At 34.3% G+C, this 12,690-nt stretch overlaps 1 protein-coding gene across 14 annotated transcripts in view; it reads left to right on the top strand.

Annotated features, from left to right (window-relative positions):
• LOC135701740 (mucin-2) overlaps positions 1–12,690 on the top strand; it is a 426,987-nt gene that overhangs the window by 323,156 nt on the left and 91,141 nt on the right. For all 14 annotated transcript variants that reach the window (XM_065222640.1, XM_065222645.1, XM_065222643.1 and 11 more), the window contains one exon: positions 2,241–2,451. In XM_065222640.1, the coding sequence (XP_065078712.1) occupies positions 2,241–2,451 (211 nt within the window). The remainder of the gene's footprint in view (positions 1–2,240; positions 2,452–12,690) is intronic.

Genomic DNA, 12,690 nt, shown 5'->3' with positions numbered 1-12,690 from the left:
AACATTCAGTCGCTCATGAACAGCGCTTATCTTCGCTCACACAGCATGTAAAATAAGGATTGGGTACCATCACGCAAGAATAAACGTGCTAACTGAGCCACTGACTGAGTGCTCTACTTTCAGTGACTTTAAAGAGAGTTTGAATGATCGGGAAGTAAACAGATCATTCAAACTCTCACGAGGCAGTGAATGATGAGGCGGATGGCTGTTCATATTCATAGAAAAATTACTCATAACCTGACTGTTTTGCACACTGATCCTGAGTAGTAACAACAATAACTTTAGTTCTACTCTGGCGCCACCTAAGGAGGTAATTTATAACAAAACTAATCACTACTGAATGGATCTCGTCCATTTGTACAACTTTACTCAAGACAGAATACTTCAATCTGGTCTCGATCCCTAGTTATCATGAGCATAACATTAGGTATACTCTCGTACATTTAAACAACTTTGCTAATGTCAAAATTTTTCTTACCAGTCTTGATACTGAGTTCTCACAAGAATAACTTTATTTGTACTATGAACGGGTCTCATCCATCTGATCAACTTTGCTCAAGACAGGGAACTTCTATATGGTGTCGATCCTGAGTTATCGATGTAAGAACTTTAATTACACTCTGGCGCCACCCAGCGAGTCAACTCCTATCTAAACTGTTTACTGCTGAACGGGTCTCGTCCATTTGAACAACTATGCTGAAGACAGAGAACATAAATCTGGGCTCGATACCTAGTTCTCACAAGAAGAACTTTATTTGAACTCCTAGCGCCACCTAGTGAATCTATCAGCAACTAAACTGTTCACTACTGAACGGATTTCATCAATTTGAACAACTTTGCAAAAGACAGAAAACTTCTATCTATTCTCGATCCTGAGTTATCAGAGGAAGAACTTTATTTGTATTCTGGCGCCACCCAGTAAGTAATTTCCCAACTAAACTGTTCACAACATCTTCCCTGAAGAAAGGAAAAGCTTCAGTATTGCAACATGATGTCTTAATCTACTTTTTTGTTCGAAATATATCTTCACCAATAGAAAGAGGACACCCGGACCAATTTAAATGAGCTTTTCACTATTTTACCGATTTTTTCCAAGCGCGTGTACTCAGTGTACTAGCATGCCAAGTCAGCAACAATTTATTAAATATTCATCCAATCATCTTTTTTTAAACTAGCTATAATCCCTCTAAGCTCATCATAAACTTCTTCTGCATGGCACACAAACTTTATGTTACTAACTTTCCCAACGTGAAATCGATTTTCTTACTTATACTCCATGCAAAGCACATATAAACATTCATCCACCAAAACCAGAAGCACACGGAAATACACCGCATAATCGGGCCAACCATGGAGGAGGGAAAAAAGCTGTGATGAAAATCGAAATCGTCGCGACGGCAACAATTTTCGCAGCCAGACGACTTTTTCTCCCTTCGAAAAAAAAAAGCTGTTTGCTCCCTCAGTGAGTGTGTATGTATGCATCTCCGCGCACGGTTGCACATTTCTGCATCCCGAAAGCTAGTTGGTTTTTCTTTGTCTGAGCTTTGTGTCTGGAAAACAGCAGAAAATCGGTTCCGTCCTCGTCGTCGTCGTCGGAGTACAAAAAGCACGTTCCTTTACTCAACCCTGCATTTGGACGGAAGAAGCATGCTGGGGTTCTGTTGAAGCAAACTTTAAGCAGCCATTCATGCTTGGAAGAAAAACTAATTGAGATAATCGATAAACTATACGCGGTAGTCTATGAGTGCGCCAACGACCGAGGTGCTAAAAAATAACATTTTCATTGCAAGTTTTACTATCTGCAGTCGCATAAAACACGGAAGTGCCAAATTTAAGTTTAACTCGAAATGCACTAATCAAATCCGTCTGGAACAGCGACATGAAAAAGAGTCAGTATTCTGATTGCGTAGTACTTGGGATGGAACTAACTACGAAACATCAAGACTTGATTTATACAAGCAAAAGTTGGTGTAAATTATAGCCGAGGCGCGAGTGAGTGGTGGATTCGTTATTTTATTCGCTTTACGAGCAAAAAAAATGTTTTCCAACTCTCGAATTTGAATTGTGTTCTTTGCGGTCGTATCTTGTAATATTTTATGTATTCATAAGATGATGCTGAATTCAGTATTCTTCTTTGCGCTACTGCCACATAGCTTTAAAGTTTCAAAATGTGTTTTTGGTTCGGAACATGCATTCAAGACAATCAAGCACTGAACAGTGTGTATTCTCTGCATTTTCAGGATATCCCCAACCTCATCACCCACCCGAAGGACCAACAGCATCAGTAGCAGTAGCCCAGTGCACAACAGCAACAGCAACAGCAACAGTCACAGCGATTGGCGGAGGCGAAATCTAGCGCGAAACTCCGACTCGATTAGCAGTTCAACGAGCGACAAACCTTCCTCCAATGACAACACGGTCATTGCCAAGAGTCCCACACAGACTACACTGGTGAGTACCTGATGGCAGCCTTAGATCGAAGTAGCCTCGCTGCTACATTCTTTGCTGTACACAGCGTTAATATTTACGATTTTTTGACAAAACTCAGGAAATCATGACGGATCCTGACGCAGTGGGTTTTTTTTTTTATTCGTGTTGTTTTCAAAGATCAAATGTCGTGATAATCTGACATATGTCAATCATGTAAATATTTACCCAGATTCAATATTTGCATTGACGAATTGACGTGTTTGTATTTTGTTACGTTATTGTTTATGAAAAATTAAAATTTTAAATGTTCATCTTCAATGATTAACAAAAAATCACAATGGGGCAAAGGCAGAAATAATTGAAAAATAAAATCAAGTAGTTTGGATCTTTTGATTTGTTTCCCATAATGATCATTAAATTCTTTTCGTAGATCCATCTTTTTAGCCCAATCAGGAGAAATGTAGTTTTGGTAGAATTTAAAGGTACAAACATGGGAAAAATGATAGCCAAATTACATTTTCATCTACCCATAAAAGCATATCAGTCCCATTTGAAAAAATAGCAAGCCGAGGAAAACGCTGTTGAAAATGTATCTCCGTTGGTTCTTATGGATTGGAGATGGGACAACCTAGTTTTGGTCCATCCTGATGAATGTGGGCGTCTTAGTGGAATACCTGTATAAAGAGAAAGAGAGAGAAGGATTAGTAATTTCCATTTAATGCTACTACTTTATTTGCTTATCCTTGACAGATACGCGTATTTCGTCTACAATATTCAGACTTCTTCAGTGTCTTGTACTAATACTCGTTTCGACTCGAGTATTATTACAAGACACTGAAGAAGTCTGCACATTGTAGCTGAAATACGCGTATCTGTCAAGGATAAGCAAATAAGGTAGTTGAATTAAATGGAAATTACTAATCCTAGTTTTGGTATTTTTCACGCTATTTTCTGAACAAAACATGTAACTTTTAGTGCACAGTGTAAAGTACAAGTAGTTTACAATCGATTATAATAAATAACTCATTTATGAAAAAAATGTGTCATGTTATGTATGCGCAGTTATGTATCTAATGTTTGGAAATTTAAGTATAGATTTTCTTATAAGTGAACGGTAAGACGGCCAGTTTTTGGCCATATCTTAATTTTCAATGTCATTCATTCTTTACCAAAATTACCAAGGTTAGATCATAGATTTTGCTATATCTCTACGCAAATGAAACCATGAAAATATATTTCAAACTTAAGTTAACTATAAAAACTAGAGCATTAGTGCCATAACTGACATACTTACCCTAAATCATATCCAAAAAACCAAATTTAAAGTGTTTGTAGTGTTTTTTCACCTTATTTTGGATCGATAACAATGAATAGAAATTGTTTTTTGACCATTTTTCCTAACCGTCAATGTTCAATCATGAATACGAAAAAAAAAACCAATTGTGTCTCCACCAATCTAACAGGTAAGGAAATGTTATCAAACAAACTAGATCAAATGAACGATCTTCGCGAACTTTCACCTGCTGTCAACTAAGTGTTCTTTGAAGCACTTTTCCAATCATCATTTGAGGGCATTTGTCCAAAGAAGTCCAAAAAAAATCCTACCCATAAGATTTCCTATAATGGACCGATAATTGAACCTGCCACCTCCAGTTTTGTAATACAGTGCATTAAATAATTAGGCTTGCGATCTGATGCTTTCAATCATTGCTAAGTTTTTTTTTTCATTTTTGTCTCATCCGATTGAATTTAAATAGTTATATCAAACTCATTTTAAACACTGTATCGAAAAATCGAGCGAATGAACATTTCTTTTTTAAACACGAATAGAAAGATTTACGAAATCTTGGCTGGTGGCTGATCAACTATTTATTGTTTTATCGGTATACCTTTGACTTTATTGGCACTGTATGAAGTTCAATCAATTTTAGTAAAACGATCGATATTCAACTATTTTCGTAGTGGACGGATTTTAATAAAATTAATGGCATATGAAGATCTTGATTATTACTACAAATAAACAAAAGTTCTAAAAGTTTGATGCTTTGCATTTCAGGTTTTTGAGCAAGTGTGGTTTTTCTATAATAACTTTAACTTCTTGCTCACTCAACCAAATAAGCTCAATACTACCGATAATCGACAAATTTTTGATGAGCCAGAAGCTAAGAATTCAGAAATCTATCTTTTTAAATTGTGCTCGTTTATGTTTTCGAAAATTTTATGGATAACTGTGCGCTCAATTTCGAGATATACTGTACGACAGATTACTGAAAATTTTCCTTACTTCCTTATTAAGACTTCTTGTAGTCATTAAAAAATTGCAAGCAATTAAAAAAATGTAAATACACAAGTAAACAAATAAATTAAATAAGTTCATAAACTATTGAAAATTGCTTGTTAATAAATTAAAAACTCTAACCTAAATCTATAATTTACAATAAACATTTGAAGAGCTTCCGGTTCAAAATCTAAAATTTGCAATGAATAACAATATTAGCTCAAAAATATTTAAAAAATAATAATAAGATATTTAAATTTGAGAATTTGTAAATAAGTGACAAAAATTAAACTATAAATAAAATCATCAGACTTTATTATTGTCACTTTTCAAACTCTTCAACTGTTCATTAAAAATGTTCAAGGTTTTTCATTGAAAAATAAGTTTTCAATTGAAACTTTAGAATTTTCATGGCAACTTTTCAATTTATTGAATTTATTTATTTGGCAAGCGAATAGAACGTTTTCAATAAAAACTTTCCAATCATTTATGGGATTAATTCATTATTCTTGATAAAAGAGCGGTTTATTTATTTTTATTTTTATCGATTGATGTGAGCTTTATATATTTAAACCGGTAATGGTAATAGTGCAATATCTTCGATTTCAAAGGAATGCGCTATGAATGACCTTGCGTCTCCATTGCAACACATCTACTGAGGAAAACCTATGTATTCGATTGAATCATGTTATGTACTAGATCGAAATCCGAAGGGACCGAAATCCACATACCTTAAAAATGAATCGTATTACGATTTTCGAATTAAAAAAGTTGAATATATTTGTGATCAAATGGCCAAGAAGGAGCAATGTTTGGTTATACATTTTGAGTATCGCACAGGTTCATCACCGCTTCACATTGAAATTAATGTTCAAACATTTCTAACTAAAATGCGCCTATTTTCAGTCAAATGGCATGGTTACTGTCTGAAAGTGTTTTTTTAATACCTTTCCTTTAATAACTTCACTGAAGACATATGTATCTCTAATGTTGCACATTTTGTATAGGTTTATGTAATAAGTATCTTAGGGTAACCCTAAAAAATCTATTTAATCAAATGAACTGTTTTATACATTGATTTCTCGGAAATAATTCATTCTAAACACTTTCAGAACTTTTGATGGTGCTTATTTATGTATAAGTGAGCAACTTACAATCACTTTTATTATGGAAAGTTATAAACCATGTTCGTTAAATAATATAAGAAAGCAAATCCGCGTGCAGAAATGTGCAGCTAGAAACTAGTGCAAATAAATTAAGCATTCGTAAGGACCTTTTTTAAAGTCTGATGTGGGGAATCGAAGGGGAACGCTAAATTTGGATTGGTTGAAAAACATCAAAATATTATAACTGAAAAAAAGTGTTAATTTGATGGGAAATCCAATTAACACTTTTTCAAGCCAAATTTTGAACCATCCAACAAACTTACATATGGGCTATTCCGCGCCAAGAGACAGAGAAAAATTGCAAAAGTAAAATTACGCTTGAAGTATTCAAACGTGAATTAAACTTTTTATGGCAAAACTGTACATAAATAATATTTAAGTATTAAGTATTTGGATTTGATTCTTTTATAAAAATAGTACCAAAAGCTAACTTTAACTTCATTCGTTAAGGAGATATTTACCTTAGAATGTAGGGCTTTCTTGAAAAACACGAAAAATAAAAAAATAAATGTTTCTCTTGAGCAAAAGGGATCAGCACAAAAATTTTGATTTTTGAAATTTGGAGTTAAAAAAAACCTTCCTTTCCATATTTTTTTCCAAATCGGGAAACGTCTACCTCAGACATTTGGTGCAAAATGACCCGTATGCAACCTGATTACGAGAAAATGTCTTCAAAATTAGTAAAATCATGAATTAAAACAAAGTAGGGCACGAGAACGCACTTAGATTTCAAATGACAAAAATATAACGACACCTAAAGAATTTACACCTTGCACATAAAATGATAATAATTGCTAATAAACCTGCTTGCTGAGGAGCAATAATCTATTGCAAATTAGCATGTGGTAAGTACCAATTCATTTAAAAAGTTTGATAATTCAAAATATTGCTTTTGCCTGTCCAACAATAAATTGAAAAGTTTAAACAAATAATTCAAAAGTAACAATAAAAAACAGATGTTTGAGCAATAAAAAATAATTGAAGAATTTCCAATTAAAAATCAAAATGAGCTCCAAAGCGCCTAAAACATCACAATGAGCTCCAAAAAATTAAAAAGCGAGCAATAAAAAATTTCAAAAGTGCCAAATAACCATCAAAATTTTCCAATAAAAAACTGCTATTGTTATTGTTATTGAAACTTTTTAAATTTGTTATAGGTTTTTAGTTTAAGAGCTTATTTTGATTTTCTTTTATTGCAACTATTAGAATTTTAATTGGAAATTATTCAATTATTTATGGAACATTTAAAATTTCCTATATGCTCAAACATAGGTTTTTTTGCTTTTTTCCTTTATTATTGTTCACTTAAATTCCCTGATAGACGATCCCGGTTTCAATGGAAATTTCTCTTTTCAAGCCACAGGCGCAGATAGCCTGCCAAACCAGATTTTTCTTAGCGAACTTCGACAGTTTCATATGCTTGAAAATGTCTGCCACCTTTCTCCTTCTGGATACCGATAAAACTCCTTCCCAGGAAACTGTTTGAAGTCTGCCTTGACGTCTTAGGTTTCGTCGTCCATTACCACGCAATCAAACTTGTACAGCTTCCGGGATCGTGTTTTGTTTTGTTTATCGCATCGATTTGGAGTCACTACCTTCTTATAAGTCAACAGTCCGGCTCGTTTTTGGTTCGATGTACGATTGTAGACGACACTCCAAGCTTGCTTGCAACATTTCGAACGGAGAGGTTGGGGTTCCAGCTTACGGCAATACATTATATAAATGCATAATGTAGACGAAATACGGGTATCTGCAGTGAAATTAAATTTAAATTACTAACCCTTCAAGTGTTCAATTGAACAAAGAAAACAGATAAGTGCATACATATAATATGTGCGTAAAGATGACAAACTACGGTCCAATTGAGGTTTGTCATTGATTAAGAGTGCATTGATTTAATTAAAATAGACGATTATGAAACATTCAGTAAAATGATGATGATGATGATGATGATGATGATGGTCCCACCTCTTACCCCTACAAAGGTTTGAGCTGGACGAGTTATCTTTAAGATAATTTAATATAAACATTTTAACCAGGTTTGCAAACAAAATCGAGCTGGTTACAATTACAGATATAAATGTCCTGTTAAATATGCTATAGGCATCAACCAAAAACATTCAAAGGGTAGCTAGTTATCAAAAGTCCAAGTATAGTCCTCGACAATACTTCCATTTACACGTGACCTGGGATTTACACGTTCAAGCTTCCGCAGTGCCAGGACTATATCCAAGGAAACGACTTCCAGCCAATCCTTTACTAATTTAAGGCTTTTGCCACAATTTCCACGTATTAGTCATTTATACCTGTATTCCGCGCGCGAGGCTCAAACCATTGTAGACTACTCAAAGCTATTTTTACTATTACTACTACAAAATCAAAAAAACTAAAAATCCATCATCACCATCGAGGCAAACAATGTAGTTTTTTGTATATGCTACACAAATTACTAAAATGTCTTGATGACAGTCTCCATACAAACTAATCCGTTAGTGATAACTTTGTCAAGATACATGATTTATCCATTCATAAAAAATTAACTGCTCAATAAACAGCTTTTACATGTGAAATGCAGCGTCTCTTGAATTCTGTAAGTGTAGTTGCACGCTTGATGTGTCTAGGCATCGAATTGAAAACATTTATACCTTTGAAAAATAATGAATTTTGTGAAGCATTATTCAAAAGATGTGGTGTTCTTACTTCATCCGCGTTTCTAGTGTTATATCTATGAAAATCACTTCCTCTTTCAATCCGATCACACAAATATCGAGGCAGCAAACCGTTAACTACTTTAAAAATGAACACCATAGTCAAAAACACAATTCTTTGCTTCACTGACAGCCATTGCAAAGCGTCCAGCATAAAAGTTGAGGAAGTGAATCTATTACATCTTAAAATCAAACGCATTACTTTATTCTGCAAACGCTGTAATCTCGATATTTGTGTTTCATTGGCCAAAAATAAAATGGAAGGGCAAAAGTCTAGATGAGGGGAGATGATTGATTTGTATAACTGTATTTTACTACCAATAGTTAAATCGTTTTTCAAGCGACATAGGATTCCATACTTCTTGGCAATTTTCTTGATGACATTGTCAATATGAGAATTGAACTTGAGTTTGTCATCAATAATCACGCCAAGATATTTAATTTCCTGAACGCGATCAAGTGTCTCATCATCAATAACAACAGAGACATCATCATCTACACGATTCCGCGAAATTACCATGAATTTAGTTTTACTTATATTCAATTTCAATTGTTTATACTTCAACCATCTACTTAGAGAACGCAAATCTTCATTCAAGCGTGAAACGGCTTCTTCTAAATCTTTAGCTGCAATGAATAACACAGTATCGTCAGCAAAAAGATTAATATCACAAAACCGTAAAACTCGTCGCATGTCATTAATATACATAATAAATAAAAGGGGCCCTAATACACTTCCCTGAGGCACTCCAAGGTCATTGTCAACGGGACAAGATACAAAATCATTAAAAACAGTCCTTTGTGTTCTGTCAGATAAATAGCTTTCAAACCATTTGTATGCAGAACCCGAAATTCCAAAGCGCTTGATTGTTCTCAACAATAAGGGCCTAGAAATTGTCTCAAAAGCGCGTTTTAGATCCAAAAACACAGCAACAATCGTATCTTTATGCTCCAAATTTTCTTTCCATTTAGCTAACACTAAGTTTAACGCGGTTTCACAAGAATGGCCTTCCCGGTATCCCGATTGTTCCGGTATCAACAAACAGTTACTATTTAAATATTCTAACAGCTGGCCTTTTACAACAAGTTCTAAAATTTTCTCTAATGTGTGCAACATGTTGATGGGACGAAACTCTTCGGCTTTAATCGTCCCAGCAACTTTTTGTATAGGAACAACTAAAGATTCTTTCCAAATATGCGGCACGTGCCCAGATTGCAATGATTGATTAATAAGGTCCCGCAGAGTGTGTCGAATGACATGAAAGCAATCTTGAATAACTCTAGCATTAACATTATCTACTCCAGCCGTTTTTCCTAATGAAAAGCAAATATTTTTAAGTTCATCTAATGTAATTGGGTGAAAACCATTAAATCTACAATTACTATTAATCGGCTGTTTTATTTCGTCCGGTTCATTGATCAGTTCAATAGATTGATTGATCAGTGAAACGCTCTCAACGAAATAGTCATTGAACTTAGAAGCAATTGCTGGTTCTGACTGTTCTAATATGCCATCAAAACTTATGGTCCGCGATTTACAATTACTAGGCTTCATCAAAGATTTCAAAATTTTCCATAACTCTTTGCTGTTGTTTTGATGCTGATCAATTTTCCTCTGAATATATTCACATCGAGTTTTCTTAATTGATTGTGAATATTTATTACGCGCGACCGTGTACCTATTCCAATGATTATCACTATTAGATCTACAAAACTTTTTGTACCATTTGTCCCTCTTACGTTTAAGACGCAAAAGATCCAAATTGTACCAGCTGTTCGAGTTTTTCAAAGAAACAAACTTTTGTTCAACTAATTTAGTGGTACAAGTTTTCAAAACGTTAGTAAGAACAGCTGCATCTTCATCTAAAGTTCCGGTAACTAATGGAAAATCCACGCTTCTCTCAACAAGATTCGAAACAGCTTGCTTCGAATATTTCCTCCAGCACTTCAATTTTACAAAATTATCGTTATCGTTAACACTGTCTAAAACATTAATTACTAAAGTTTCATGATCGGTTATTTTCAAATCAGCTTGAGTAACTGAACTGACAGAATCAAAATTAGAATAAACATGGTCAATCAAAGTTCTACTGTGCCGGGAAATACGCGTACATTCACTTACTAATTGTTTTAAATTAAAGAAATCAGCTAATTGCTTCAGATGGTTCGAATTGCTAGTATCATGCCAATTAATGTTAAAATCACCCGCAAGTATATTTAATTTACTAGAATCTAAAAATGTCTCGAACCAGTTCTCTAAAATTTCAATAAAACGCTGATTACTTGAACTGGGAGAATGATACAAAACACCATAATTACCCATCTTCATGCCACGTTCAACTGTAATGCCTAAGAACCAATTGCCATCAATAACTTCGTTTTGGCGAAGATTGAATTGAACTGATTCTTTGACATAAATAGCAACACCGCCAGTGTGCCTTGAATGTGACAAACAAGCAGCAGCTTTATATCCCGGAATGCTATACTGATCAAAAGATTCAATTTCTACAATATGTGTTTCTGCTAACAAAACCAAAAGTGGACGATTATCTTCTACAATCTGACGTAATGTTACGTAGTTTGTAGATAACCCCGCAATATTCAAATACAAAATCTCTAATTTACTCACATTACTACTGGAACTTGGTTGCTATTTATTGAAATGTAAGCTGCTTTTTTTCTGATCATATAGTTTTTTATACACAAAACAATTAGAACTAAATGCTGCGTGGTTGACGTCCAGATTTAATTTACGCTCTTTATTAGTTTTTAAACAATTAACGCATTTCAATACAGTTGACGTACACTTAGAGGTGCTATGTTGTTTGCTGCATCTAGAGCATCGTTCGCAATTTTTGCAATCCGTGCTTTTGTGCCCAAATTCTCCACATCTGAAGCATCGCAAAACATTAATCGCGGGAACTATCGAGCACCGATCAAACCCTACATTTACTTTTTTCGCACATAACAAACATTTATACGTCTCGATATCGACTTCAATCACAACACTAAACTTGTTGTAAGTGAAGCGTGGATTTTCAAACATGTTAACTACTTTTACATCATTAATTGCGATGTCTTCATTTTGACTTTTTAAGAAGTCAATGAAGACATCGGAGGAATACTGATCGCTCATGCCCACCACTTTTAACATTGGCACCGATGTGGGAACAACAGCGTTGTAGTTTCCACCCAAATTGCTTTCAATGCCCTTTTTCACCTCATTTACATTGTATCCTGTTGCACACTCAACAATAATGGAGCCATCTTTCCCGTTTCTAAAGTTACTAATTTTGTGTGTTTTTGGATCCAGGTTTGTTTTCAAAAACTTGCGAGTTTCCTCGCAATCTTGTTTGGACTCTTTAGGTTTAATCACAATGACCGGGCGAGCCTTACGGTTGTTCAGTTTTTTACTTTCAAACTTAATTTTATCATTTTCAACTTTATTTTTACTGATATTCTTCTGATCTGAAACCAACTTGTATTCCTCAAAAAACTTGTTTTGAACTAAAAACCTATATTTTGATTACAGTAAACCCCCAAAAAATGCAGTTAGTGGGGAAAATGTAAATGGAAACCAGTGATGGGCAACTGAACCAACCCGTGCGCACCGTGTGCTGGTTCGTGTTCAAAAAAATACTCCTGTATTTATGTAAGCGTGTACCCTGGTTCGGTTGAGTTTTCGTGATGTCACTGAAGTTATCCAGTACCATACCATCCAGCATGTACTAATTTGTAGTACAGGAAGCCATCCAGTACCATACCATCCATTAAATCAAAATTTACAACCATTAATGATATTACATATAATTTAACAATGTATGGTGGGAAAACCAGTGACAAACCATTCCAGTTCTTCACCTAGAATATTCTAGAATATCTGAACAAGACATTTAAACATTAAGACATCTTGGCTAATTGTTTTTAAATTGTTTGATTGAATTTTTTTACTTCAAAGAGGAGTTCTTCAAAGAAATTTGAACATTTTTCTACAAATACTTGCTGGATGGGAATACTGAGTCAAATATAAGTAAAGTGATTTATTCAGAGTATTCAGTAATATCGTAAGAAGACATTTGCATACTTAAACATCATGGCTAATTGTTTT

Source organism: Ochlerotatus camptorhynchus, unplaced genomic scaffold, assembly GCF_037179485.1.
Source record: "Ochlerotatus camptorhynchus isolate MF236.1 unplaced genomic scaffold, CSIRO-AGI_Acam_v1.1 ptg000176l, whole genome shotgun sequence".
Lineage (NCBI taxonomy): Eukaryota > Metazoa > Arthropoda > Insecta > Diptera > Culicidae > Ochlerotatus > Ochlerotatus camptorhynchus.
Note: the sequence above shows the minus strand (reverse complement) of the source record. Positions and strands in the feature narration are given on the sequence as shown.